The sequence below is a fragment of the Lissotriton vulgaris genome, chromosome 10, assembly GCF_964263255.1.
Source record: "Lissotriton vulgaris chromosome 10, aLisVul1.2, whole genome shotgun sequence".
NCBI lineage: Eukaryota > Metazoa > Chordata > Amphibia > Caudata > Salamandridae > Lissotriton > Lissotriton vulgaris.
In genome coordinates, this window is record NC_141698.1 from 909998118 (window position 1) to 910024172 (window position 26055).

General features: G+C 41.0%; 1 protein-coding gene across 2 annotated transcripts in view; it reads right to left on the bottom strand.

The window, feature by feature from the left end:
* LOC147688996 (ATP-dependent translocase ABCB1-like) overlaps positions 1-26055 on the bottom strand; it is a 684547-nt gene that overhangs the window by 342470 nt on the left and 316022 nt on the right. For both annotated transcript variants that reach the window (XM_086941883.1, XM_086941882.1), the window contains exon 11: positions 15340-15543. In XM_086941883.1, the coding sequence (XP_086798009.1) occupies positions 15340-15543 (204 nt within the window). The remainder of the gene's footprint in view (positions 1-15339; positions 15544-26055) is intronic.

The window sequence follows — 26055 nt, forward strand, 5'->3', positions numbered from 1 at the left end:
TTTCTCTGTGTTCAAGTCACTCAGTTCTACAGAGCCACAAGATGGCTGCCAACACTTCCTGGTTTGGAGTGTTCGCAGCCAATCACAGAGAAGCTCGTTCACAGGACTTAGGGTCCACCCAGTTATCAAAACTTTTATTTTTCTAATTTCTCAGCAACTACTGAATGGATTTACACCATTTAAAAAAAGGTCACTTTCTGACCCAAGCACTAACTTTGTGCAACATTTGGGGTAATTTCGTTCTGTAGTTTCGGCTGTAGCCCTGCACAAAGTTTCCAATGGGAAATTGATTTATTGACTCTTATTTTTTGAATTTCACAATAACTACTAAACAGATTTACACAATTTAAAAAAAGGTCGCTTTCTTAACCAAGCTCTACCTTTCTTCCAAATTTGGGGTAATTCCGTTCAGCAGTTCGTGCTGTAGCTCGTCGCAAAATTTCCTAAGGAAATTAACATGGGGAAAACACGTTTTGGGACCCCTCTTTTTTCTCAGCCCCTGCACGACGAATCACCCCCAAACTTTCAAGATAGGAGGTGACCTGGATAGACATTTTTCTGGTAGAATTTCACGAAGATTTGTCAAACGACGCCAAAGTAATTAGCAAATCAAAAAATTATTTTCTTATTGAAACTAGGTTGTAACTATAACTACCTACTGGCGATCGCCAGTAGGTAATACATATATATATACACACACACACACACACATGCACACATACACACACACACAATACATTAAAAACCATAACAGATTAAATGGAACATGCCAATTTAATTACACATAAAAAGTAAACAATATGAAAAATTAAATTGTATTAAAATATATTTCATATTACAAACATTATTAATTAAAAAATATTATAATTTTAATACACATACACATCACAATAATATAAATTTAAACAATCTAAAAAAAATAACATTGCAGGAATAACACATGTACTATTCACATTCCAAATCATGCAACAGTAGGGAAAGTGTTGGATTGCTGAGAGGTATAATTTCCAATTCCCACTCCAGCCAGAGCAACAATAGGGAAAGGGTTGGACTCAGAAGGGGTAAAAATGTACTTTTCCCACCCCTGTCTGTGCAAGAGAAGGGAAAGCGTTGGACTCAGGATGGGTTCAAATTAATATTCCCATTCCAGTCTGTGTGAAAGTAGGGACAGTGTTGGATTGCAGGGGGGTAAAATAACTAATCCTACTCCAGTCAGTGCAGCAGTAGGGGAAGGGTTTGATTCAGGAGAGGAAACAAGTTTCTATTCCCACTCCAGTCTTTGCGACAGTAGCGAAAGCGTTGCATTGCGGAGGGGTAAAACATGCCATTCCCACTCCAGTCTATACAACAGTAGAGAGAGAGTAGTTCATTTCAAACAACTAAAATATTTTCACTACTACATTAAATAGCAAAAATTACAAATATTTAAATATAATATATCTAAAAACATTAAAAAAAATCATATGTATCACAATGTTTAATACATATTTAAATTAAAACAAATATTAATATTATAATTAAAATAACACACAGTATTCTCACAATCATAACCAACACATATAATGTTATTTACAATCAATGTATAACACAATTTAAAACATATAATAAATAACAGACTTTTTAAATAATAGCAATTTTTACATTTATTATAACTTAAACAACTTCCTAACCTATACCTCAACAAGCTAAAATATATCATAACAATCATAATGATGGAAATTTGTATAGTTATCAGTTCAACTATTAATAGTACTTAACTAATAACAGAATAATTATATTTAATTAACTTCCCTCCCTTACTTCCTACAAATGCAACAATGCACACATAATACATAAATACAAAATATCCTATTTACATGATTTACATAATAAATTATCAATTCGACAATTAATAACAATGAACTAATAATACATTATTTATACTTAATGTTCCACCCTCTACCCCTACAAACCCAACCTTCCACACCTGATATCTTTTTACACAATGTGCATAATTAATTAGCAATTAAATAATTATTAATTAGTAACATGAATTATTTATTAATATAATTTACCACCACTTACCCATACATAAACAAAAACCCACAACAATTTTTTTTTACAGAATATCATAATTAATTATCAATTACATGATTAATAATAATCAAAAATCAATTATTAATAATTACAATTGCATTACTTCCCACTCTATTCCCCTACAAACCCCACATCCTGCGCATAAATCTTAATGATGAATTAAATATTTATTATTAATTAAAAAATTAATATTATTTATTTATTTTATTTATTTTATAGCATTTATAAGGTGCGCAGCTACCCACAAAGGGTTTCCCGGCGCCAGAAACGCAGAACACTCAGAAATCACTGGGGAGAGAACAGACAAAGCAATTATTTATTAAAAAGCCACGTTTTTATGTTCTTTCTGAAATTCACATAGCTTTCCTCCTTGCGAATGTAAGAGGGCAGTGTGTTCCACAGCGTTGGACCCAGGTAGGAGAAAGATCTCCCGCCTATTCTGGCTCTTTTAAACCTAGGTACTGCAAAGTTTGCCGCTGTACCTGAACGCAGGTTACGGTTTGGAAGGTAGGGCTTAGCAAGGGCCTGAAGATATTTGGGGGCAGTGCCAGCTTTGATTTTAAATAGGTAGCTCAAGGCTTTGAAACGAATACGGTTCTCAACCTTAAGCCAATGCAGATCCTTGAGATGTTGGGTGATCCTAGCAGATCTGGGGATTTTACAAAGCAGTCTAGCCGCAGCGTTCTGCACTAGTTGCAGACGCTTTATCACTGCCTTATTTGAGCCCAGGTATAGGATGTTACCGTAATCAAGCCGGGATGTCACTAAGGCATTGACCACGGTCTTCTGGGTAGTAGGCGGCAGCATCCAGATGATTTTGCGTAACCATTTGATAATGGTGAAGCATATACCTGCTACTTTGTTTGCTTGCTGGGACATGGATAAACAATCATCAATGGTAACCCCAAGGTTTCTAACCTGCGAGGCTGGAGATGGAAGTTTACCCAATGATGGTGGCCAATGGGAATCATTCCAGAGATCTTTGCTATTTCCTAACAGAAGTACCTCTGTTTTATCTCCATTTAGTTTAAGTTGGTTGTCTGACATCCAGCAAAAAATTTCTTGGAGGCCTACTTTTAATGCAGATGGGGAAGACATGTCAGATTTGGAGAGTGAGAATAGGACTTGTGAATCATCTGCATAGGTCATTAAACTTAAGCCGACATTTTCTACAAGATTGGCCAGTGGACGTAGGTATAAATTAAAAAGCAGTGGGCTCAAAATAGATCCTTGTGGTACTCCGTGAGGAGAGTGGAATACCTCAGAGCAAGCTTCCGAAGAGGAGATCTGGAAAGTACGGAGGGAAAGGTAGGATCTAATCCATTCCAGAGCTTTGCCTTCGACACCATACTCCCCCAGCTTGTCCAGCAGTATGGAGTGAGAAATGGTGTCGAAGGCCGCACTGAGATCTAACAAGACCAGTGCTACTGTTTGGCCGTCGTCCATGAGCTCCCTGATCCTTTCTGTGACCCCGAGCAGGGCCGTCTCAGTAGAAAAACCACTCCTAAACCCCGATTGAGACGGGTGTAGGAGATTATTGTTTTCTACATAAGTTGCGAGTGCCTTGTGGATATGCCTCTCTAGGATCTTGGAAAAGGCAGGTAGCAATGAAATTGGGCGATAATTGGCCAATATCATCGGGTCTGCGCCTGGTTTTTTAAGTAGGGGGCTGACCATCGCATGTTTCCATAGAGCAGGAACTATGGCTTGCTCTATGGATACGTTCAGTATTTCTGCTATGGGAGTTAGGGCAGCATCCTCTAATTTGTTTATGATACTGACAGGAATAGGGTCACGTGGGGAACCCGATTTGATTGATTTTAGTAGTTCCTTCAGTATATCTAATTTAATAGGAGGCCAGGCTTCAAGATGGCAGTTTACTCTTGGGACTAGGGTGGTGTTTCCTTGCCTGTCTGTTAACTTGTTAGCATTTTTAATATTAGAGACGATGTTCTCAATCTTATTCTTATTACTTTATTATAATGAATTTTCTTCCCACCCTGTACATTTATATCCCCCACAGTCTGCTCCAGTACTAAAAATAACAATAAACTAATACACTAATTTTAAAAAACAAAAATAAAAATATACAAATTATATTAAAAATCATTAACAATAATTTTACAAACAAATCATAACATATATAATTAAATATATACCACAATACATATAAATAATTTAAATACAACATTACTATAAACAATATGTTTGTAAACGATATTAACAACATAGATATTTTTAACATTGATATTACTTACCTTGCAACCGATATTCTTGTCAACGATAGTTTTGCTCACAATAATTTGATTTGATTTAATTTTGGGTTTTGTATAGCACTCAAATATCTGGAGGCATCTTGGCACTGCTGCTGAACAAATGCGGGGCTGCAGGTAGACTAATTACTCCTGATTAAATGCATGTAAACGGTCAGATTTTTATTTGCTTCAGAAAAATCAGGAAATCGTAAAGTTTCCTTATCATCAGGGGTAGGCTGTTCCAGAGTGTATCTGCCTTCGGCAGAAAGCTCCTACCACCACAGGCAGTAAACTTTGCTCTGGGGGGGTGAGGGGTAGTAGCATTGCTTCTGAGGATTGGCGCTTTCTGCCTGGGGAGCTCCAGGATATTTTTTCGCGAAAATAGCTTGGTCCAGAAATATGCGGGGCTTTAAAGGGCATGCATAACATCTTAAATTCTAGATGTTTTGCTATGGGTGGTGAGTGCAGATTGACAACTGTTTGGGTTGCTGTTTTATGTTTGGGAATGGCAGCATGAAGTCAGGCCGCAGTGTTTTATACAGTCTAAAGTTTTTGTGGAGACTTCTTTCGGATACCGATAAAGAGAGCATTACTATAATCCGGCTTGGTCAGGATCAAGGAGGTAACAACTGTTTTTTTAAGTTTGTTCGGAATAAATGGACAGATTTTCTTTATTAGTTTCAGTGTAATAAATACAGAAGAAGAGAGTGCTTTTACTTGGTGGTCAAAGTGGAGGGGGACGAAATACAAGTTAAAGAGCGTTGGGCTTATCGAAGAGCCCTGCAGCATCCCACATGGTAAACTGAATTGTTTTGAAGTAAAGTTGCCCAAGGCTACATGGGTTCTTCTGTTTGTTAGAAAGTTTTTCAATATAGTCAAGGCTACGCCTCTTATTCCCAACTCCATTAGTCAGTTGATCAAGATAGTGTTGTTGACCGTGTCAAAGCAGCCAACCGCCTTTTTCCATGGTCCATCAGAGTTCTTCAGAGGCGGTAAGCAAGGTCCTTTCAGTGCTGTGTGAGCTTTTCTGAGACCATATTGGGAGGGGTCCAGCAGATTATTGCTGCTGATAAAGGCCATCAGTTCATTATTTAATGTTTTTCCATTAGGTTGTCCAGGAATGGGAGTCTAGAGATAGGCCCATAACTACTGGGTTCCTGGGGGTCAAGATTGCTTTTTTTCAGTATGAGCAAGATGGATGCCATCTTCCATTCAGTGGCAATATGTCCTGTACTGAGCACTGTGTTGTTTAAGTTGTACTTCAAAGACCCTCAGAGCTAAATGTTTTTGGGGGGGGGCAGGAGTCTAGTAGGGACCCTGATTTGCATGCTGTTATAAGTTTCAATATCTGCTTTTTGTTTAGGGGACAGAACCTGTCAAAGATTGTAAGGGAATTATTCCTAGTGGGTATGGAGTCTTCAATATGATTTGATGAAAAGGAATTGAAGACCTCTGTGACTTTACTTTGAAAGAAACTGGCAAGGGTGTCGCAGAAGGTTTTATTTGCTGTGCCATCATTTACTGGTCTCATTTTAGTTATTATACAAAAAAGTTCTTTGGCTGAATTGTTAGCCAAAATAATTTTTTCTGTAAAATATTTTGTTGTTTCCCTATGTATCCGGATTTTATATTTGCCAATGGCATTTTTGAAGTTTACTCTATCAAGAGGATCGTATTTGGAACTCCACATTCGTTCTAGCTTCCTAAATGTTTGTTTCTGAAGCCTTAGGCACTCAGAGAACCAGGGGTGAGACGGGGTGCTGCAACAATGTTTCAGTACTTTTTCCAGTGCTACATTATACATGACCTTTTTTACCCAACTGGTATAATTCTGTCCCGTGATATCAACGTCGACGGCGGCGCCGCTTAATGCCGGAATTGTATCTTGCAGGGTTTTTTCGGGCTCATGTGTGTTTATTTTGCTCCATGATCTGGAATTTGGGTCCTTAGGATGATGCTCTGAGTACGATTTGTGATTGGAGTGGGCTGATAGAATAAAACACTGCCTTATGGCCTGACCATATTTCTGCATCACAACATTTGCAGCTCAATATTGCTGCATCTGGATATTTATTTTTAATATTTTGTCTGAATACTCTAAGAAAGCCAGCAAAGTAATTGTATCCTAAGATTCAAATAGGACAAACACCTAGAACCTCTAATCTTTGTTTTCTTTAACCCTTTAATCTGGAATCCGGGAACATTGTTAATAGCTCCTCTTAGGGCCTAATTAAGAGTTTGGTGGTCTGCTTGCGGCACCGCCACCCCTGCGCTGGCAGGAGTACAGCCAAGCCCTTGGTGTGCCCGCCAGCCAGATTATGGGTTAAATCCAGGGCAGGTGGGCAGTGCTGCAGCAGTCTCACGGCAGCGGCTCTGTTCGGCTCACAAGAGAGCATTAACAGGAGACCGCCTCCCTGACAGCACCTGAAGCGCATTCCTGCACAGTATGGCATGCACCATGTTGTGCATGCCACACCAAAAAGAAACTGGAATGCAATTCCAGCGGGGTACAACATGTGCCCCAGACATGCACTCCCAAGCCCAGAAGTGGCTGGGAGCCCTGGTAGGGCCCCCATAGTTGCATCTCTGCCACCCTTTCCATGGCGGGCTCACTGCCAGCATATTCCTGCCTCTTCCCACTGTGACACCACCACAGGATCCTGGATCCTGGCAGAGGCAGCGGTCCTGTAGCAGTCTGATCCCCACACTAAAAAAACTGTGCCTAAAGACATAGACAAATGAGTTGTGTACATTTATATGCTTGAAAAGATTATGGAAATCTTTCAGAATACATCTGGGACTTCTGGCAAATCACACAGTACAAGATATATCTTTGACCTCTGTGCATAATGTAGCATTTTGTTTACATTGTCAGAATCAGTTGTCATATGCATTGCAGAATTGTGGAAAATCATATTTCTTTTGTTCTTTCTCCACTGTGAAAACATACTTTCTATGTAGAATATTAGTCCTCATATACCCCTTAGAAAGTTAATTTAGTCTTTTTTTAGCCACTCTGAAAAATACCTACTGTTTTTTGTGCCATCCCCTACATTTGCAGTGAAACCATGGGTTTAGGCCTATCCTGTGTAACCTTGAAGCTGCAACTTGAAGCCCACTGTACAGACCTATAAAAATCACAATTTTGAAAGGTATGCAGGTACAGAAACCGGATTTATTTTTAATATTAGCTACAGCACCCCTAAGCACACCACTCTGCACACAAGGTAGGGTGCAAAATATGTAAAAGTGGAATATGTGTGACAATAGAAATGCCATGTTCACCTGGTGACTAGGCCCACAATTACATTGCCACTGCTCAGGCTGTAACTGGCTTAAAGGAGAGGTCAAAGTATAGATCATAAACTTAATCTATCATGATTCACCTGCAGCAACTACAGACCCCTTTCATTATGGCTCAGTTTAAATGGGCACATTTGATTATCAAATTTATGAATATGGAAAGCATTCCAACATCATTCATATCTCCGTTAAAGTGCAAAGTGCATAAGAAAACACATTATAGAAACAAAAATTAATTCACAATAAAAATTAAAAATGTTTACATTCAACCAAATGTCAGATAGACAGTAATTTCATTAATGTACACTGACACATATGCTCCTCTATAAAACCTAAGGCATATATTCCCAAGTGGGAAATCATTTATTTACCTTGTTATTCTACAGTGTCTTCAATACCCATCTAAGCATCATATGGATTTCCCATTGGGCTATGCTTCTTATTAATTCCAACATATGATTCCTGATGCTGAGGGAAAAGCTCTACAAATGAGTGCACAAATCTTTGTCAATGTTGACTCTGCCCTGGGTCTTGCTATCCAGATTTAGGACGTATTTCGACTCTAGCTCATGCAACTCTTTTTCTCTATTCCTCCTCTGTACTGCCTATGTATGACATCAATCACAAAATATTGCAGCACCCTGTCATTGCTAGTATGGGCGTCCTTGAAATGACCGGCCAATGAGTATGTCCTATCTTTATTCTCTTATTGCCCTGACATGTTATAGAATCCACTTGTGAACTTCATGAATAGTACTACACACATACAACAGGGCACATGGGCAGGTAAGTATATATAAAGCATAGTATGTTCTACAATTAAATGTTCTTATAATTTTCATGTTTTTTTTACACAGTGTGGAGAAAAACTCAGTTTTGTTGGTACCATACTGATAGCCTTTGCATTTACTACATTATAGAAAACCCTTATTTTTGTCTAACCAGTTGGATCTTGCCACCTCCAGACTGAACCTTACTAGATTGTCCTCCATTGACCAGACATGTTATCTCTGGTCGTCTGGGAACCGATCGGCCAAATATAGGGTCGATCTTAACCAAATGTCAATGTTGGAACATTATTCTTCTGAGTTAGCTTTCTTCATTGCAGAATGTGTGTAATGAACCTGGTGTAGTGTGTGACACCTCTCCACCTTTCAAGCAACAATTTCTTTCTCTTTTGCTGATTAGCTCTATGCTTGGCATCTTCCACTGTCCATTGTGTTTACTCTTATTCCTGGAATATCCTCCACATCTCCTCTTGTGCCAAAATGTGTTCTCTGATCTCACTACAGTTTCTTAAAATACACATATGCTCATCATATTGTATATCATATTCTAATCTCTCAGGATGGAGGCTGCTTGTGTTCAGAATGGTGTTTCCTGCCGCAAGCTTTTTATGTGACTGAACTAGATCTTTCTATCAAATTTCAGATGCAAATAATGAACCTCTGTGCTGCTTATAGAACTCGTAAAGTGGTGATTCAAGTCATCAACATTAATCTTCCTTTCAAAATTGTATGCACTTTCTACTGATCCTTTCCAAATGACAAACAGGTCATCCATGTACTGTAGCTACAATGTCACATGCCGTGCCCAATATTCAGTGTGTTCTCCCTGGAGTACCTGCTCCTCCCACCAGCCCATACGCAAATTAGCATAGCTGGGGGTGAAGCAAGTACCCATAACTGTCTATGTCATCTTCTAGAACACCTCATTGTTAAACAGAAATAAGTTTTATGTTAAGCACCACTTAACCATACCTAACAACAGCTGTGTTTATTTGAGTAACCAATAGAGAGTGGACACTTGTAACCACGTAACACATAGATTTTATGGATCACCCTCATAAACGCTATGTTACTTTTGCGGATTATATCGTTTTTCCGCCCCACATATGCGTTATGGCATTATCATTGGGTGGACCATGTGAAACAAAGACTAAGAGCAGAATACTATTGGATCAAAAAACTCAAATCTACACATCAGATTGGGATGAATGATAGGATAGAACATTCATGTTTCCTGTAAATATAATATCAATGCTATTAATGATACATTCGGAGTCCCACCTAGATTAATGAATTATAAGATTGCTGATCTTGTGTAAAGTCTTTTTTTCCAAATCACCTGAGAATGCACATTTAAAACCTTATGTTTTTTTTGCCTTTACGATCGTTTTTCAAGGTATCTTCACCTTTTCTGTTACATACATGGTTCACACTCCGTTTGGTGTTTTTCATCCACACAACTTTATTGTTCCGAGCGGTTTAGTTTTCTTGAAGCACATACACCCATATCACATGGTGTTGACCTCACGCTCCCATCGGCCAGTTGACTCCGATCACATGACATATTTTGACCTATCACGTCTACCGTGAGTTGGACTTCCTGAATCTCTATCGAGACACGCGGTTGTCCGGTCCCATGTAAGTTTTCCTGAAGCGATTGGAGCTAAATCCGTTGTATATCGTGCATGTTTCACTGTTTTGCTGGCCCGTTTTAACTCGACACAGTACTTCGCGTGTTTTATGTTTTATCTACCTGTTTACTTTCGATGCTCACAGAGTTCGTTTAACTTCACCATTCAGCTACCTCAATTCACATCCGTTACGTAGTTTCACGTTCACCCTGTGAGGCGCCCTTCTGCCAGGCACACTTTGTAAATTTTTTCGACACTTTCGGGTTCTTTTGAATCTCTGGTATGCATGCTCTTTTTTATCATACCTATGATTATTGATTGATATATTTGTTTTATTAATTGTGGAGTATCTGATTTGGTCCTTTTTAACCTTGTTACAGACCCCTGATGAAGGGTCCTCGTTTGTTGACCTAAAATGCATTGGGTGTATAAGAATATACTAACTACATGAAGACTGCAGCATAAGACTTATTATGCATGCCATTTGTCTATGGATTAAAGATTGAATTTAAAGAATAATTCAAGAAGATTCAAACTTGAAGAAAATAAATTGAATTTTTGTGAAGAAACCGGTGTGTTTCAATGTATATTGTGCGCACATTTTGGTGGGTAGACGACTCTCCCCACACCACATCCTATTATCATTGGGTCTACCATATTTGTGCTATATGCCAGCCTCAAGCCTGAGGCAATATACCTTGGCATCAATTTGCCTAAACAGAATAGTCCAATACGTCCTGAGTGAATATCACCAATTTAACAGCCATGAGTCTGTAAAATAGATCCCAACAACATGTACCCACAGTTTATGTAAGACGATACTAACTATGGATAAATTGAAGACATCATAGATAGTTGTCCTCGTTGTTTGTAAAAGACATTGTTGAGTACTAAACTATAAGGCTGACAGAGATATAGCTCAATTTCTTCGTCCCCTACGAGACAATAACTACAACAGAATATTGACTAACATATGAGTAAACTTCTCTTGCATTTAAAGACAATAAATAATATGTTGTCGTCTGTTAGACATATTATTAGTCTTTGGAATATCACTATATAAGGTTATAATTAAGATCAGTTCATCGATAAGCCGGTATTACCAAAATCCAAGTCCTGTCCCTAGCTCTACTCACTGAAAACACCGATATCGATGTTGTCAATAAAACCATTCTCGAGATATAAGAGCCAAACTAAGCAGTATTGGAAAAACCTTCTGTATCTTAAGGGTAATTCAAGTATTTGAACAGAGGAACGATTTTATTCCAAAAAGTGATATAATTTCATAATTTTTGATTTTTGGAATTAAACGGTTTAAAATTATCTCTTGATTGGGTTTTCCATCACTAGATACGTATTTAACTAACTTGTTGGCTTCAACATACTTTAGAACGAAGTGTAAATGCGAAACATAATTAGTCACTGGAGTCCTCTTTCTACTTCCCAACCTGAAAAAACGCGTTTCAAAAACACTCCGGAAACTAATCCCCGTAATCGGGAGCAGAGCCAGCACCTAAGAGACGGAGCAGTTCTAATGTGCGGGTGAGATTCTCGGTTGCTAACTCTGGACTAAGATACTTCAGGAACAATATGGTAAAGTTAAATCTCACTTTATACTTCTCTTATGTTTTAGCTCAGGACCAGAAAATCCTGCGCTCCTGTGAAAACGTGGTTATATTCCATTTCAGGTAATTTAACATTTATTCAGGGTACCTTGATCCTCTTACATCTCATAGATAAAGCTAAACATCAGTAGTCACCACGGTATTTCCTTAGTGACTCCGTCAAATAATTTAACCCTGTTTCAAAACGGTTACAAGAGATCTATTTATATCCATATGATATATGGTTAAACATTAGTAGCCAACACTGCGTTTCCTTAGCGATTAAAATAGCTTATTTAAACTTGTTTTAAGCAAACAATTGATTATTAATGAGTGAGATAAAGTTTGATAATACAGTACTTCTCTCATTCCCCCAATTGACAGTCAAAACCAATGAGTCATTTCTAAATTTCACCTCCTTCCCAGCACAACATGATTGTTTTTCCCTAGCACGATCTTCCAGAATCCACATTAATGCAATAATGAGGCATTTTTACCATGTACCTCTAATTGAGTATATTTGATGAGTGCTAAATGAGCATATTTGATGAGTGCTACACTGTACCCCCACACTTCTTTATGTTTCTTTTCATTACAGGTACAACATACCTATTTGAAAACAGAGTGATAAATAAATCACTATATATCACACAAATTGTGTGAACAAGATATATTTTTTAATTCTGTGTGTTTGTCCTGACGAATGTCCCTCAGACCCGGCTGGGCAAGATGGGACAGAAACATGCAGACCTTTTCTAAAGTGATATAAAGAGATCCATTAACTCGATTCTCCATTATACCCCTTGCTTTTTAACTACTAAAATTCACACCTGACAATTAAAAGTCTAAATCAGGTGAGAATTGGTTTAAAGTCAAAATATTCTTCCACTTTCTTGGGGGTCCCCCCTTTTTATCTCTGGACACTACCACGCTACATCAGAGATTGCCTCAGGCTTGACGCTGGCATATAGACAAATATGGTACACCCAATGATAATGCCATACCGCATATGTGGGGCGGAAAAACGATATAAACCGCAAAAGTACCATAGCATTTATGAGGGTGATCCATAAAATCTATTTGTAACGTGCTTACAAGTGTTCATTCTCTATTGATCATATATATTACAAGGGGGAATTGAATGGACAATCAAATCCCTCCTCCCCACTTTGATTGATATTATTTTTATTTGAGTAACCTAAGTGGTCTAGCTCTCAAATATACTTAATGGCTCTTATACCTTCCTCATGATGTTTGCTTGTATGTAGTGAGGTTACATCCAAAGACATCAATATAAAATCCTCCTCCCACGATATATCAAATATCCACTTTAGAAAATCACTGGTATCCTAGGCAAAGGAGGGTACTTTTTTAAAATGTTCCTGCCATAAATGATTTACATATCTAGAAATGTTTTTTTAAATGACAATCAATAGCTGAAATCATCATCTGACCAGGTGGTTTGTTAACATATTTATGAACTTTTGGGTATAGATAAAACTTGGCACCCTAAGATAATCTGTACACATGAACATGTACTCTTCCTGGCAAAACAGTCCAATATTCTGCCATTCTACCACTTCACTGTGACTGTTGATCTTTGCTTCACTCATCCAAATCAAAGGAAGTTACAGTCATCTTACAGGATCTTCAAAATTCTCTTCCTCATTAGATAGGAAAAGCTCTTTAGTATAGACCAATATTCAGGTAGTCAAGGTGTATGTCAATTACTAAGAGGACATGAGGAGGACAGGTTTAGCTCAGATGGCCTGGAACCCTTTCTCTTGGGTGAAAATGCATCTATTGTCTCTCATCTCAAAATACCTCCTTTATTGGACAATTTACTGGTGGAGCAGACAAACTTAGTTCCAACAATACTCAGCTTTCTCACTTTTGCACATAAACATGGCACCCAGAAGCATAGTTAGTGGATGCTCTAACTATCCCTATGACTCAAGAGGTACTTGACACATTATCCCATTACCCTAATTCCAAGGATTTTGGAGGAATTTCAAGGAGACAGCAGCTGTGATTCTGAAGGCTTCATTTTGGTTATGCTGGCCTTGAATATTTTTCCTGCCTCAACTGTTGGTGGAACTGCTTAGCTACTTTCCAGTTTGACCCTTCCCTCACCAATTGTCTAAACTCTATCAGCAGAATGTTCACCGTGTTTAATTCATGGTAGCTGCTGTCACATAGGCAGGCAGCCTTTTGAAAATATTCTATCTGCAGACATGTACAATTCAAGTTCCTCTTGTTTCCTGGGATTTCACACTGTCTTTTTGGACTTCCAATGATCTCCCTTTGAACCCTTTTGAGTGTGCTTCTCTTACTTGGTAGTTAACTGAGGTGCCATTTTAAGTGAGGTCATGTCTATCTACAGATTGGGTGATCTAGATTGCTTAGTTATATCATCTTTCTGCCTCTAGTATGTTCCACAACAGCTATTGCATTGTGATCCTGGATTGAATCCTAAAATCTGCCTTACTTCCATACTTCACATGCGATTGTGCTTTCATTTTTTGATTCTATATCTGTAGAACGATCCCCTTTGTCCCTGGATATTTGTAAGTCTTCACTCAACTATTTAGAAACAACTAAGACTTTTATGGCTACCCATGGCCCATATTTACTAAGCCTTTGCATCACTCTTGCATCGCACAAGGAGATGTAGGGCAACACAAAGGGTTATTTAGGATTTTCAAAGCCACACATGGCTTGATTTTATGAAGACTTGAGGTGCTTTGTAAAGAAATGTAACATAACACGGTGACTGGTGCTGCCTTGAATTACATTTCTTAGGAGTAGGAGTTCCATGAGTGGCATATGGGCATTCCAGTGCATTCACACCTATGTTGTACCTGTGGAATTTTTTTCTCTAACTATACTATTCATTTCAAGAATGTATCAATCTGGCTCAGACTAGATATTGTCACGACTATTTACAAAAGTGCCAGGGACAACTGAAGTAACTTACTCATTCTTGGAGTCTCACTGACATTTGGGGGTTTACTCCAATTTGCCACCATTAGGCCCTCCACACTTCTCTTCAGCTGTTGAATAGCTAGGTAAGGGAAAATGAACAGAAACCAACCTGGACTCGTAGATCCCTGTCTACGAGTCCAGGTTGTCGTGTGGAGTGGTGTGGCTCACTGGTTAGAGGCGGCAGACCCGGGAGCAGAAGTCGGCCCGGGACCAGGGTTCAATTCCCGACGCGGCAGGGTTGTGGACCAGGGTCAGCGAACTCGACAATTCTCGCCTCGGTGCCTACTCTAACCTGGGGTCCCACTCGGCAACTCTGGGCATTAGCTTGCCTAATCTCCACAACGGCCCCATCAATGCCGGGGATGCCTGGCTCCACCTTGGGGATTCCCAGTAGGGACCATCCCACAGGGAAAGCCAGGACGGGTACCCCAGCGGTATACAGCGCCGGGACGCCCCTTCGCTGGGGCAGCTGTGCGCTTTACAAGTATACGACATTTAACATTCATTTAACATGTTGTTCTTGTCACTACCATCTTGGGCCAGCTAGGGCACTGTCAAAGGCACCAAAAGGCAAGCCAGGTTTCACTACTGCGATTTCAGCTACTCCTAGCTGATGCCCATTGCAGGTATTATTTACATTTGTGTTGATCATTTCTAATACTGCTCCCAGTACATTACTTCAAATATAGCATCTTACTTCTGGGAGCTTGGAAATGAAGTCGTACGCATTGGCTTCTATTGCAGCCTGCTGAATTTCAGCATCAGTTACATCTTCTCTGCCATATCGAATGTTCTCTGCAATTGTTGTACCAAAGAGGACGGGTTCTTGACTCACAACTCCAATCTTCTCTCTCAGCCATTTCACATTGAGGCTTCGAAGATCATGTCCATCCAGAGTAATCTGCAAAATAACAACATTAACCACCAAATTTTTATTTATATATATTCAACTAGCATTACATATATAAACAAAGGATAACAGCTGTAACAGAATGAAAGTGTTAGCCTTATTTAAAATTCGTAATTTAAGACATTGGTATAAATTGATTGCCAGTTTATGAATTACCATTTTTGAGTATCAGTTACCACTTGTTAACACCAGTTTGTATAATTGTGGAGCCCAGCATGATAAATGTGTGAAAACGAAAACAATTGAGTACTTTTGGTTTTTTAACGATACGTGAAAGAAGTTTAAAATAAACAGTTCATTTAAATCGTCTTGCCAAACAGTTCACCTCCCTCTTGACAGATTAATTTACTCTAAGAGTAAACTTAATTTTGCTCTAAAATATTATTTGCTCATTTTTTATTTTTAATGAGCTTTTATTTGTACAACTTGAGATTTACTGCCTGCCTATGTTACAACTCCCTGGCAGTTTCTGTTAAATTAAGAAACAGGTGCATCCTGATGAGGCGGCAGGCATGGTGGGAGCCGCAGCACCTAAACAAACAACAATTGTGTGCACCAGTGCATTTTGACTGTCTAGTTTTTCTTCTTTTTGTGGAGAATAAGTCACTCGGCTGACGCTGCAGTCCATACAGCAGAGGCTGCGGGAACAGCTTGCTCCTTGCCTATTGCCTATTAAATAAGCAATGCTTTGTACTCTTGGGTTCCACGAAGCTAGACAAAAATTGCCAATCAGTGATAGCTGTCCTATCAGACCTTATTTCCAAATATGTGTGCCCAGAAATAGCAACACATAAGACTGATCTTACAATCACACAGGATCATTGTGCACCAGCAGCTCAGTTTCCCAATGCCAAGTACCCACAAACAATCATTGTACACTTTGGTGACCTTAGTATTAAGGAAAAAATCTTGGCATGTGCTAATCGAGACAAGGCATGCCAGACCCCTTACATTTTATGTTTGAATTATTCTCTGGTATGTCTGTCTTTGCAGCCCGGTGCAGGGAGGAATTCAGAGGCATGATGAACAGCTTTCGGCAGCTTGGTGTCCCAGTGGGTATCATCCAACAATCCAAGCTGAAAGACTTGTACAAGGGGAGGGCTCACATATGTCAGTCGGTTGAAGTAGCTTGGGAGATTCTTCAGTCCCTGTCACACCACGTGGGAGGGAATAATGGAAAATATGTCCCGACATGTTACTTTTTCAGAATAACTGGTAGTATATGGAGTCTGCTAGTGTTTTGCTTTGGCTTGGTTTTCTTTTTCCTGTAAAGGTTTAGATGGCTACTGGTTCCTGAGAGAGTTCTGCCATGAGGTAATTTTTACTATGGCTGCCAGCCACCCACTCAACTGCCTTGGGCGCCATGGCACACTGCCCCAAGTTATGGCTGGGGAAGGGTCGGCTGGGCTTAGTGAGAGTTGAGGGGGGCACCCAGGGAACCCTGGACTGGGGTTCTGGAGGCAAGGGGGTCCAAGGAAGGTGGGTTGAGGGGTTGAGGGGTCACAGGAGGGGTTAACAAGATGGGGTTGGGGGTCACTGGGAGGGAATAGGAAAATAATGTAGCAGTAGTAAAGAAGTGCAAGAATTTGGTTGGGACTGTATACCGTACATTTTAGAGATGGCACTTAGGCCTCTAAAGATAGTATTGTCCAATGTAAATGGTTTTAACAACAGAGTGAAGTGTCGATCTAAGTTGGCTTGGTTCAAAGCATTGCAAGCAAATGTAATTTTTCTGTAAGACACATTACAAGGAAGGGTCTCCAATTTATTCAGCACAAGTTGTATGCTTCTTATCATGCAGCCATTAGGGGGTTGCTTTACTGGTAGCTAAGAATCTACAGTGTGAAATTACGATGGTGCACAAAGATGATAGTGCCAGGTGGCTTTGGGCATAGATGCGAATTTCAGAACAGTTAATCAACATGGTAAGCTATTGAGGACTCTCCTGCAACTTTGCAGTCTCTCTATGATTTTGCAACAGCACATTCTTGATTCTTTCTGATAAGCGGAGACTTTAACCTTCTGATAGATTCAGCTTTTGACTCCTCTCCGACCCATAAAACGCTGACAAAGCCTATGTCGAAAAAACTGCTACAGGATTTAATCCGTGATTTTGCTCTGGTCGATTGCTGAAGAGACGAATATCCATGCGAGAGGAAGTAAACATGTCACTCGGGGCGGTACCACTCTTCCTCTCGGATTGATGTGTTTCTTCTATCCCATACACTTCTAGAAACTGAATCAGAAATAAGTGAGAACCCTTTTTGGATCACGCAGTCATTTTGGTCAAGTTTAAGATTAAAACTCAAGCAAAAACTGGGAGCAGATGGGTATTTGATAATTCCGTATTAACTGATGAGCAGTGGATTATTTATATGTACCCTGCATTAGAGGAGTTCTTAAAGCAAAATATCAACACAGCAACATAATTCTGAGTGTGGGCTGCTTGTAAGGCTTTTTTTGAGGGGAAGTAATTGTTTACAGGGCCTATAAGGGGAAGAAGGAGAAGGATGAAAGGGTACAGCTAGGAAAATAACTTAGTAGAGCAATAACAAAGTATCTATCCTCACCTACTCAAGAAAATAAAAATAAGCTCTCTAGTGCGAAAGATAACTTGCATTACTTCTTTACATTAAAGGAAATATTGAACTGGAATTCTGTTCTATGATAGAAATGTGAAGAGAGCGACCACATAGGGAAATATTTAGCTTGGGCAACGAAGCGTAGGGCTAAAATCCAACTGTGTTAAAAAAAAAACTGACCTGGCCACATCTAGAATTACTTCACATCCTCAAGAAATTGCAGAGATTTTCCTTAAGCTATACTCCGAGTCACAGAATACCACCTCAGAGGAAGCTACAAGCTAGCTAGGAGGGTTAAATATTCCTACACTATCTACGGAACGGAGAGAGACTTTGATTTCGGCTATCTCACTTGCAGAAGTCGCTCAGGCGGTTATATCATCCCATCGGCTAAGGCAAGTGGGCCAGATGGAATTCCCATCGAGGTTTATAAAGTTATTTCTTCCCAATTGAACACATTTTTTGTGTTTCTATTTAATGGGATCCTCCAAGAGGGCATTGTTCTCCATATGTTCACTCAAGTGGCTGTGATCAGTTTTGTTAAAAAAGGGAAATCTTGGGTGCGTGGTCTGGCCACGAGGGAAAATGGCTGCCTGAACCAAGAGCTCCGCTGTGAGACGGGCTCTGGACAGAGGCGGTGGCCTTCCCAGCGTGGCTGGGGACCCAACATCGATGTCCCCAGCGACACCAAGAGCCCTAGGTATGGTTTGCACAGGATTTGCTGAAAATGAGGACCACACTAGTAAGAAAGCGGCCTGAGGCAACTGAAAGGATGCCGGGCCTCAAGGCACCCCTGCAGCCTCAGCCCTCCCTTAGACTAGAGGCCTCGCCTTCCGCATCTGTGGAAGTTACCCACTACCCTGGTGAGATGGCAGAACAGGGAGGGGAAGCAATTGTGCCCACCTCGATATCGGCAGCCCCAAGGAAACTAAGAACCTGCTGTGATGCCCAAAGAGTGTTGAAAGAGATGGGACTGGAGGTGTGCCTGGAGCCTCGGCCACTACAGGACCCAGAGAAGCCACCTCTCATGCCAACTGAATAACAACGCAACCCTGGTGTGGCGGAAACAGAAATTGTGACTCCTCCATGGTGTCAGGGGCCCAGGGAACAACGGCCAGAGATGTGAGCAGGGACATTGAGCCACAAGTGTTGCAGCGCATCACCCAGCAAGTAAGTGAGAGAAGACGGGCTTCCTGAAAGGCAAGCAACGAGTGGAAGGTGCCGGGCCTCGAGGTGCGTCTGAAAGCCTCGGCCTGCCCGGTCCTGCCTCCCACATCTTCTGAAAGCATTTGCCGCCCTGGAGTAGCGGTGGCACCCGATGGGAATGCAGTAATTTATTTATTTTAGAAGTTTGTAGAGCGCGCAGCTATCCCTAACGGGGGTGTCTCGGCGCAATATCAGACGGCAGAAGTGGGAACCAGGAGGGGTCTAGGTGCTGGAAAACAGCCAGGTCTTAAGGGTATCTCAGAAAACGGCTTCAGACTCAGCAGTATGAGGGAGAGTGGCAGGCTGTTCCAAAGTTTGGCAGTGATCACTGAAAAGGCTCTACCACCCATTCTAGACCGACGAAAGATGGGGCCGTCAAGAGGCGAAGGTAGTTAGATCTAAGGGTATGACTGTTTTGAGAGTGCTTGACCCTGCCCTTAAAATGGCCCAAGCAAATGGTCACCCCACCGCCCGGGCCTCCTGATAGTAGTGAGAGAGGGCACAGGCCTCCAGACCCACATGCTCCCCCCAGTCCCAAGGCAGACACAAGTTGCAATGGCAAGTAGCGGCTTGGTACCCCAGGGCATGGATGAAGACCAGATCAGCAGCTAAGACAAGCCAGCAACTGAGGCCCCCAAACGTCCAGTCACCCGGCCCACAGGGTTCATCAGTCACCACCGCCCAGCACAGTAACAAAGAGAGGGGAGTTCTTGAGTTGCTAAGTACAAAGGCATATATCAGCCTGGTTCTGCAGGGCATGAACAAGGAGCAGGTCAGCATTCAAGGCTGCAAAGGTCATCCAGACTCTCAGCCATTCAAAGCATTCAAGGCGCCCCAGGCACAAGAGGTGAACACTTTTTGGTGGTCCTCACTCATCCAGGTGCCCATATCTGCGTGGGATCAGTCTATGCCCCAAAGGGAATGAAAAAATTGTTCCTTCTCCAACTGAACTGCTTACTAGTGGAAATAGGTGCCTCGCAGTACTTTATAGGTGGGGACTGGTATCTTGTGAGAGACCCAGTCCTGGAGAGAACAGGCCTCCCGACAGGGCAACACCACGGACAGGGCCATGATGGACGAAAGAATGGCAGATAACAGACTTGTGAATCACTGGCACCTTTGTCCCCCAGCCAATGCAGAATATACTTTTACCTCCCCCACCCATGGCATGCTCTCCCACCTAAACTACTTCCTAGTCTCCCAGAGAGCGGTGCAGCTTGTCCAGGAATCCCACATCCTAGAGGCAACACTCTCTGACCACTCTCCAATCCTCATCCCTGGAAATAGGACTGGCCAAGGCAGGCTGCAAGCCCTGGGGCATGAACATTTAGTGCCACCGGACCCCTAAGGTTAAAACCCAAATGCGAGCACACCTTCAGGGCTACCTCTCCACCAATCAAGGGCTTGTGGACTCGGGAAATATCCACTGGGCCTCCGCAAACTCTAGCCCACACGTTGTGGTCCATCAAACGCCTTTAAAACGACGCACTGCAATTATCACTCGACGCGGAGAAGGTGTTTGATTGCATCAAATGGAAATACCCTTTTAAAGTACTGGAATGATTCGGACTGGGGGACCAGTTCATAGACAAATTGTGACTGCTATACGATAACCCCACTGCACAGGAAACTGTGGGGGCTTTGCATTGGATCCATTCCCGACCCACAGGGGAACATGTCAAAGTTTCCCCTATCCCCACTCCTCGTCTTCTTTGCTAGGAGCCCCTAGCAGCCACAAAACATCAAACGGCCAACGTCTCCCAATGTAATCTTTATAACATGTAGACTATGAAGAACCATTTAAAGATGGCCGTCGCTGAGAGAAAAACAGTAACCTGGTGTAATTGTAATGTAGAGAGGTTAAGACACGGGCTTCGAGTATCTGATCTTTCGGAACAACAAAAGTAAGACACAAAAGGATACATAGAGAAAATAGAGCAGTCTCGTGGCTAACCGGATAAGGTTGATTTTCTAATGAATATCGGTATATATTCTAAAGCGAAAATCCGAGAAGGCATAATACGGATGAAACATCCAAATTTTATCGCACAAAAACAAACAATGCAGATAAAATTAAAATGATGATGATTTTAAACTTAGAATGCAAGAGGGTAGAACATAAAGCGCACAGTACAAGTAAAACACAGTGCTTTTCATAATTTGACTACATTACAAGATGTCCGCACTGATAACATAGACATTATAGAGTGTCGTACAAAGCATTATTAATAAGCCGTTCTAATTAGGCAATTAGCAACTCATTAGAACGCGGATAAAAGGAACTAGGGAACAAGCTAACATTTAGATCCAGTCTGGAGGGCGAGGAAGACGGACGTTCACTCTCGGCATCCCTTATCCTCAGGTGAGTGACTCTACTGCAGGAATACTAGGGGTAGTTTCACCTTAAAAAGTAATAAGTATATTAGAATCATTAACTAAGTTATTGTTCTAATTTTTAGACATTGTGGTACAGAGTAATAACATGCCGGGACACACACCATAATAGAAAATAGTGAGAGGAATGACAAGATTAAGGTTTTATCTAAGGTAAGATATGGCCAAAATGCGGTGCATAGTAGAAATAGTAACTTAATATAAACTATAACTGCTCGCTTTAAAACTTCTTATAAAAAATGTTGTTTTTAGTTCATCAAATTGAATAAAGATGAACAAGAGAAACTAGCAGTCAACGGAAATAGCCTTGAACTAAGATATTAAAAAAAATCAAAAGGTAAGGGATGAAATGAGAGTATGTAAATTGAAAAAACATAAGAGCTCATCACCATAATATATTTACTCAATAAATCTCCATTCAGTATATCTGATTGATGATGAAAGCAAGAAATCCATAATCAAATGAGATTGCTTTGTAAAGACAAACTCATCATTAAGGTACATTTTACAAGAAGCAACACACTAACCTAATATTCCCTTGAATAAACAAAAATGCCCTTCTAAAGAGGTTTATTTATTAAGTGGAAACCCTGGATATAAAATCAGGTATCTTTTACGGGTATCTAAATTATTTTTGAGTGGACTATATTTGACTAATGTTATTAAAAGAGATAATAATAACAGGAATTTTCAAGAAAAATTCAAAATTAAATATTTTTCCTCATTGCAGTACTCACCTGTACCTTTCTAATTGATTGTACTGAAGAATATATTTGCCCACTATTGAAGCCAATTGAGAAGGGCTCATATAGTACTAGCCCAGGTATGTGATGTTATTTATTGATACACAATAGACATATTTGTAATGACTGGACATTTTTCAGGTAAAAGTAAATAGATTATCAAACGCTAAAATTATATATCTAAAAAACACTTTCAAGGACTTATCTTCAGGTTATCAAATACATTGATGTTAAATGTAACAAAAACAGTGTTTTGTTAATATAATTGGATTTAACCATACAGATGCTTGAAGTTAAAAGAAATGACATCAATGAGTTGAAACGTTACTATTTCTATGAAGAAATGCATGATTGATAATTTGATAAGTATACCACATGAATTTATGACCAGTGAAATGGAGGAATGCCTTTTATAAGTACAAGACCACAGTGATATATATAAGTATAACAAGAATGTATTCAAAGCAATTAGGACAAACTTTTAAATGCATGGGCGGAAATATGAAATTTTTAACCATCAAATGTGAATAGTTGTATATAGTGTATCAATCAGAACAATTGCCCAGGTTGGTACATAGAAGAACAGTTGAGAAAACAATGGAATGTGTCTTTAGGTTGGTTGGTAACACAGTGTTTATATATTTTACCTAGATTATTTTTAACTTGAAATTATTGTCCTGAAGAAGGTGACGAACCTTTATAACACCGAAACGCTGTGCCAACAGTTTATTTTCTTCTTTTTATTATGTTTAATATATGTTTTAAATAAAAATGTATGATCTATTGTTTTTTCATGGGTTGTGTTAAAATATTATGAATTGTATAAAATAATTTGCTGAAAACTAAAATAGAAAAATAGAACATTCCTTTGAGTTTGTATTGTTTTCAACTATGGGGCATACTGCATAAATAAATATGGAAATTTGGCAACCTGGTAAGATTAGACCTTGTAAAAGTTTAATCTTAAAATTTGTGTTGATCCAGTTCTGGCTGGATATACAATTGGGTTTGAAGATATTGATCTTTTCCCTCTTTAATAAAAGAAAAAAGGAAGTTTGTTTTTCTGTTTAAATGCTCATACCCATCCTTTTTCCAAAATAAGGGTACCTCCTATATTACCTTTTATACAGAATCTAAACTCTACCTGTATGCAGACGACATCCTACCGTCCCTCACAGACCTACCCCACTCCCTGCAATCCCTGCTCCATATTATAGAGGATGTCTCCTCCTTTTCCAGCTACAAAATAAACTGGGATAAAAGTGAAGCACAGCCCATTTCAGACGGTACCACGAAAGCAGCCATACACCGGTTCCCCTTTCACTGGTAACCCTTGTGTCACAAATACCTGGGTGTTTTGGTGAACAAGAGGAAAGAGGGGATGGACTTTGAAAAATGGAAGGCGCTAGGGCACTTCTTGTGAGGTAGAGAACAAGCTGTGCGAATGGTCACAATCCTGGGCTTCGTATATACCCTTGGCATGTTACCACCCAGGTCCCTATAGGATAAAAATCCTTTGTATGGGGTTTCGCAAGACCCCGTCTGGCCATGCTGAAAGTGAAAGCACGCTGCTCTACCAGAAGACTGAGCCTCTCATCTGTGGAACACTTCACCCTCTCACTGCAGCTATCCCAAATTGTATACACGCTAACAGGAACACTTGACGTGCCACAATGCATACAAATAGAAAGGCACCTGCTGTCTACAGATGCAGGCTTCTTCACCCTATATGGGACAGGGGCAAGCCATCACGACCCCACCAATCTGATACTATCAGCCATGCACAAGACCTGGTAATGGGCGCACTGAAAGTTGAGCTTGAACCCACACATCTATGAGAAAGTCCCACTGTGAGAAATCACAGGCATAAGCATTGATGGGCAAACACTGTCCTGGTCCTTGTGGAAGGTTTCAGGCATCCACACCCTGGACTAGCTCCTCCACAACAGTAATCTTAAAACATTTGTGCACTCTAGGGAGGAGTTTGGCCTCTCTGCTCAGCAATCCTGGAGGTACATGCAACTTCGACACTGCCTGAAGAAAAGTTTGAGACCATGTCCTTGGTCGCTGCAGGACTTGCCAGTGGTACTGTATCTACACTTGTGAGGGAAACAAAAAGGGGTTACGTCTGGCCTGTACAGAGTACTCACATTCCATCCATTCTCGCAGTCCCTGTGGTGAGACCTCAGCACCAGATGGCACCTATCAGTCTTCTATGAGAACGATGAATGGGTAGAGATCCTGGACGACCTGGACAGGTGCACCCGCCAGGCACGACTGAAATTCTATCTAGTCAAAACACTCCACGACTAGCACTGGTCATGACAAAACAGCACAGGGCAGGGCTGCGATAGCACCAGCTGCAAGATGACCCACATTATATGCGAATGTCCAACAATGCAACCCTTCTGGGCCTATGTGGGCCATGTCTTACGCACCACAATGCCCCTATACCTCCCACTTACACCCGCCACTATTTTTCTTCATTATCTGTGGTATTCCCCAGAGCTTTCAAGGCCACAACTCCACCTCCTCCACACAGCACTAGCCATAGCCAAAATATGCATACTGCGACAGTGGAGATCACCGACCCCACAGTCGCAAGAGTCATGGTTGGTAGCCATGATGCACATGGCCTCCCAGGAACAAGTCATTTATAACCTGCAGGACCAGTCTGACCTGTTCCTTCAGATATGGGCACCTTTCCTGCGTACAGAGAGCGCACTGATGAGAGCCCTACAGCAGACAACCCGACCCCCACAGCGGCAACCACATCAGCTAACACCTCTAAACCAAACCAAAATAAGAGCAGCGACCCCACGCTTAAGAGGTAATCCTCCCTCCCCATCAGTGCTCATACAGCCTTACATGCACCTCAATCCCCCCTCCCTCTCTCTCATGTGGACACACCAAGTCTGCTCTACATCACCCATCATGCATCCTCCGCACCCTCAGCCACCTTTTGCTCCCAACTGGGTATCCGGAGATCTTTCCTATCCCCTTGCAGGCTCTGGTCTCCTCCTGCACTGCTCCCAATTCACCTACCTCCTCCCCCAGCCTCTCCCCATACCCCTCCTCCTCTGGCACCGCAGCAATTCAGCAATGCAGCAACATGTACCCACTCCGACCACTGTACGTATAGATGCAGAGAAGAGAACCCACATAGGAGGTGCATAGTACCCCTTCTCCAGAGCCCTGGCCCACCTCCCCACCAGCCGGAATAGCAGCATCCAGGAACAGGGGGAGCATGCCCACAGAGTCACAGGACGATGTGCCTGATTTATAGACAGCACCCAGCACATGCACGGAATCCAGCCCTTTGAACAAACCACCACCCGTAGGGCTCCACAGATCAGGCCAACACTAGATCTGTCATCAGTGGCATGCCTATCAGTCCACGGGTTCCCTCATACCCCCCTCTTTCTCCCCCTTCCACACATACCAATTAATGTTTTTCTCAGTCCCTAAGAGGCACGTGTCATGCAAGTTTATCATTAGGCTGTTTATCCAGCTTTTGAAAGTGCGTGGCAGATGCTATTGCTTTCAAGATGTAATATTTTGCAAAATGTTAAAGAAGA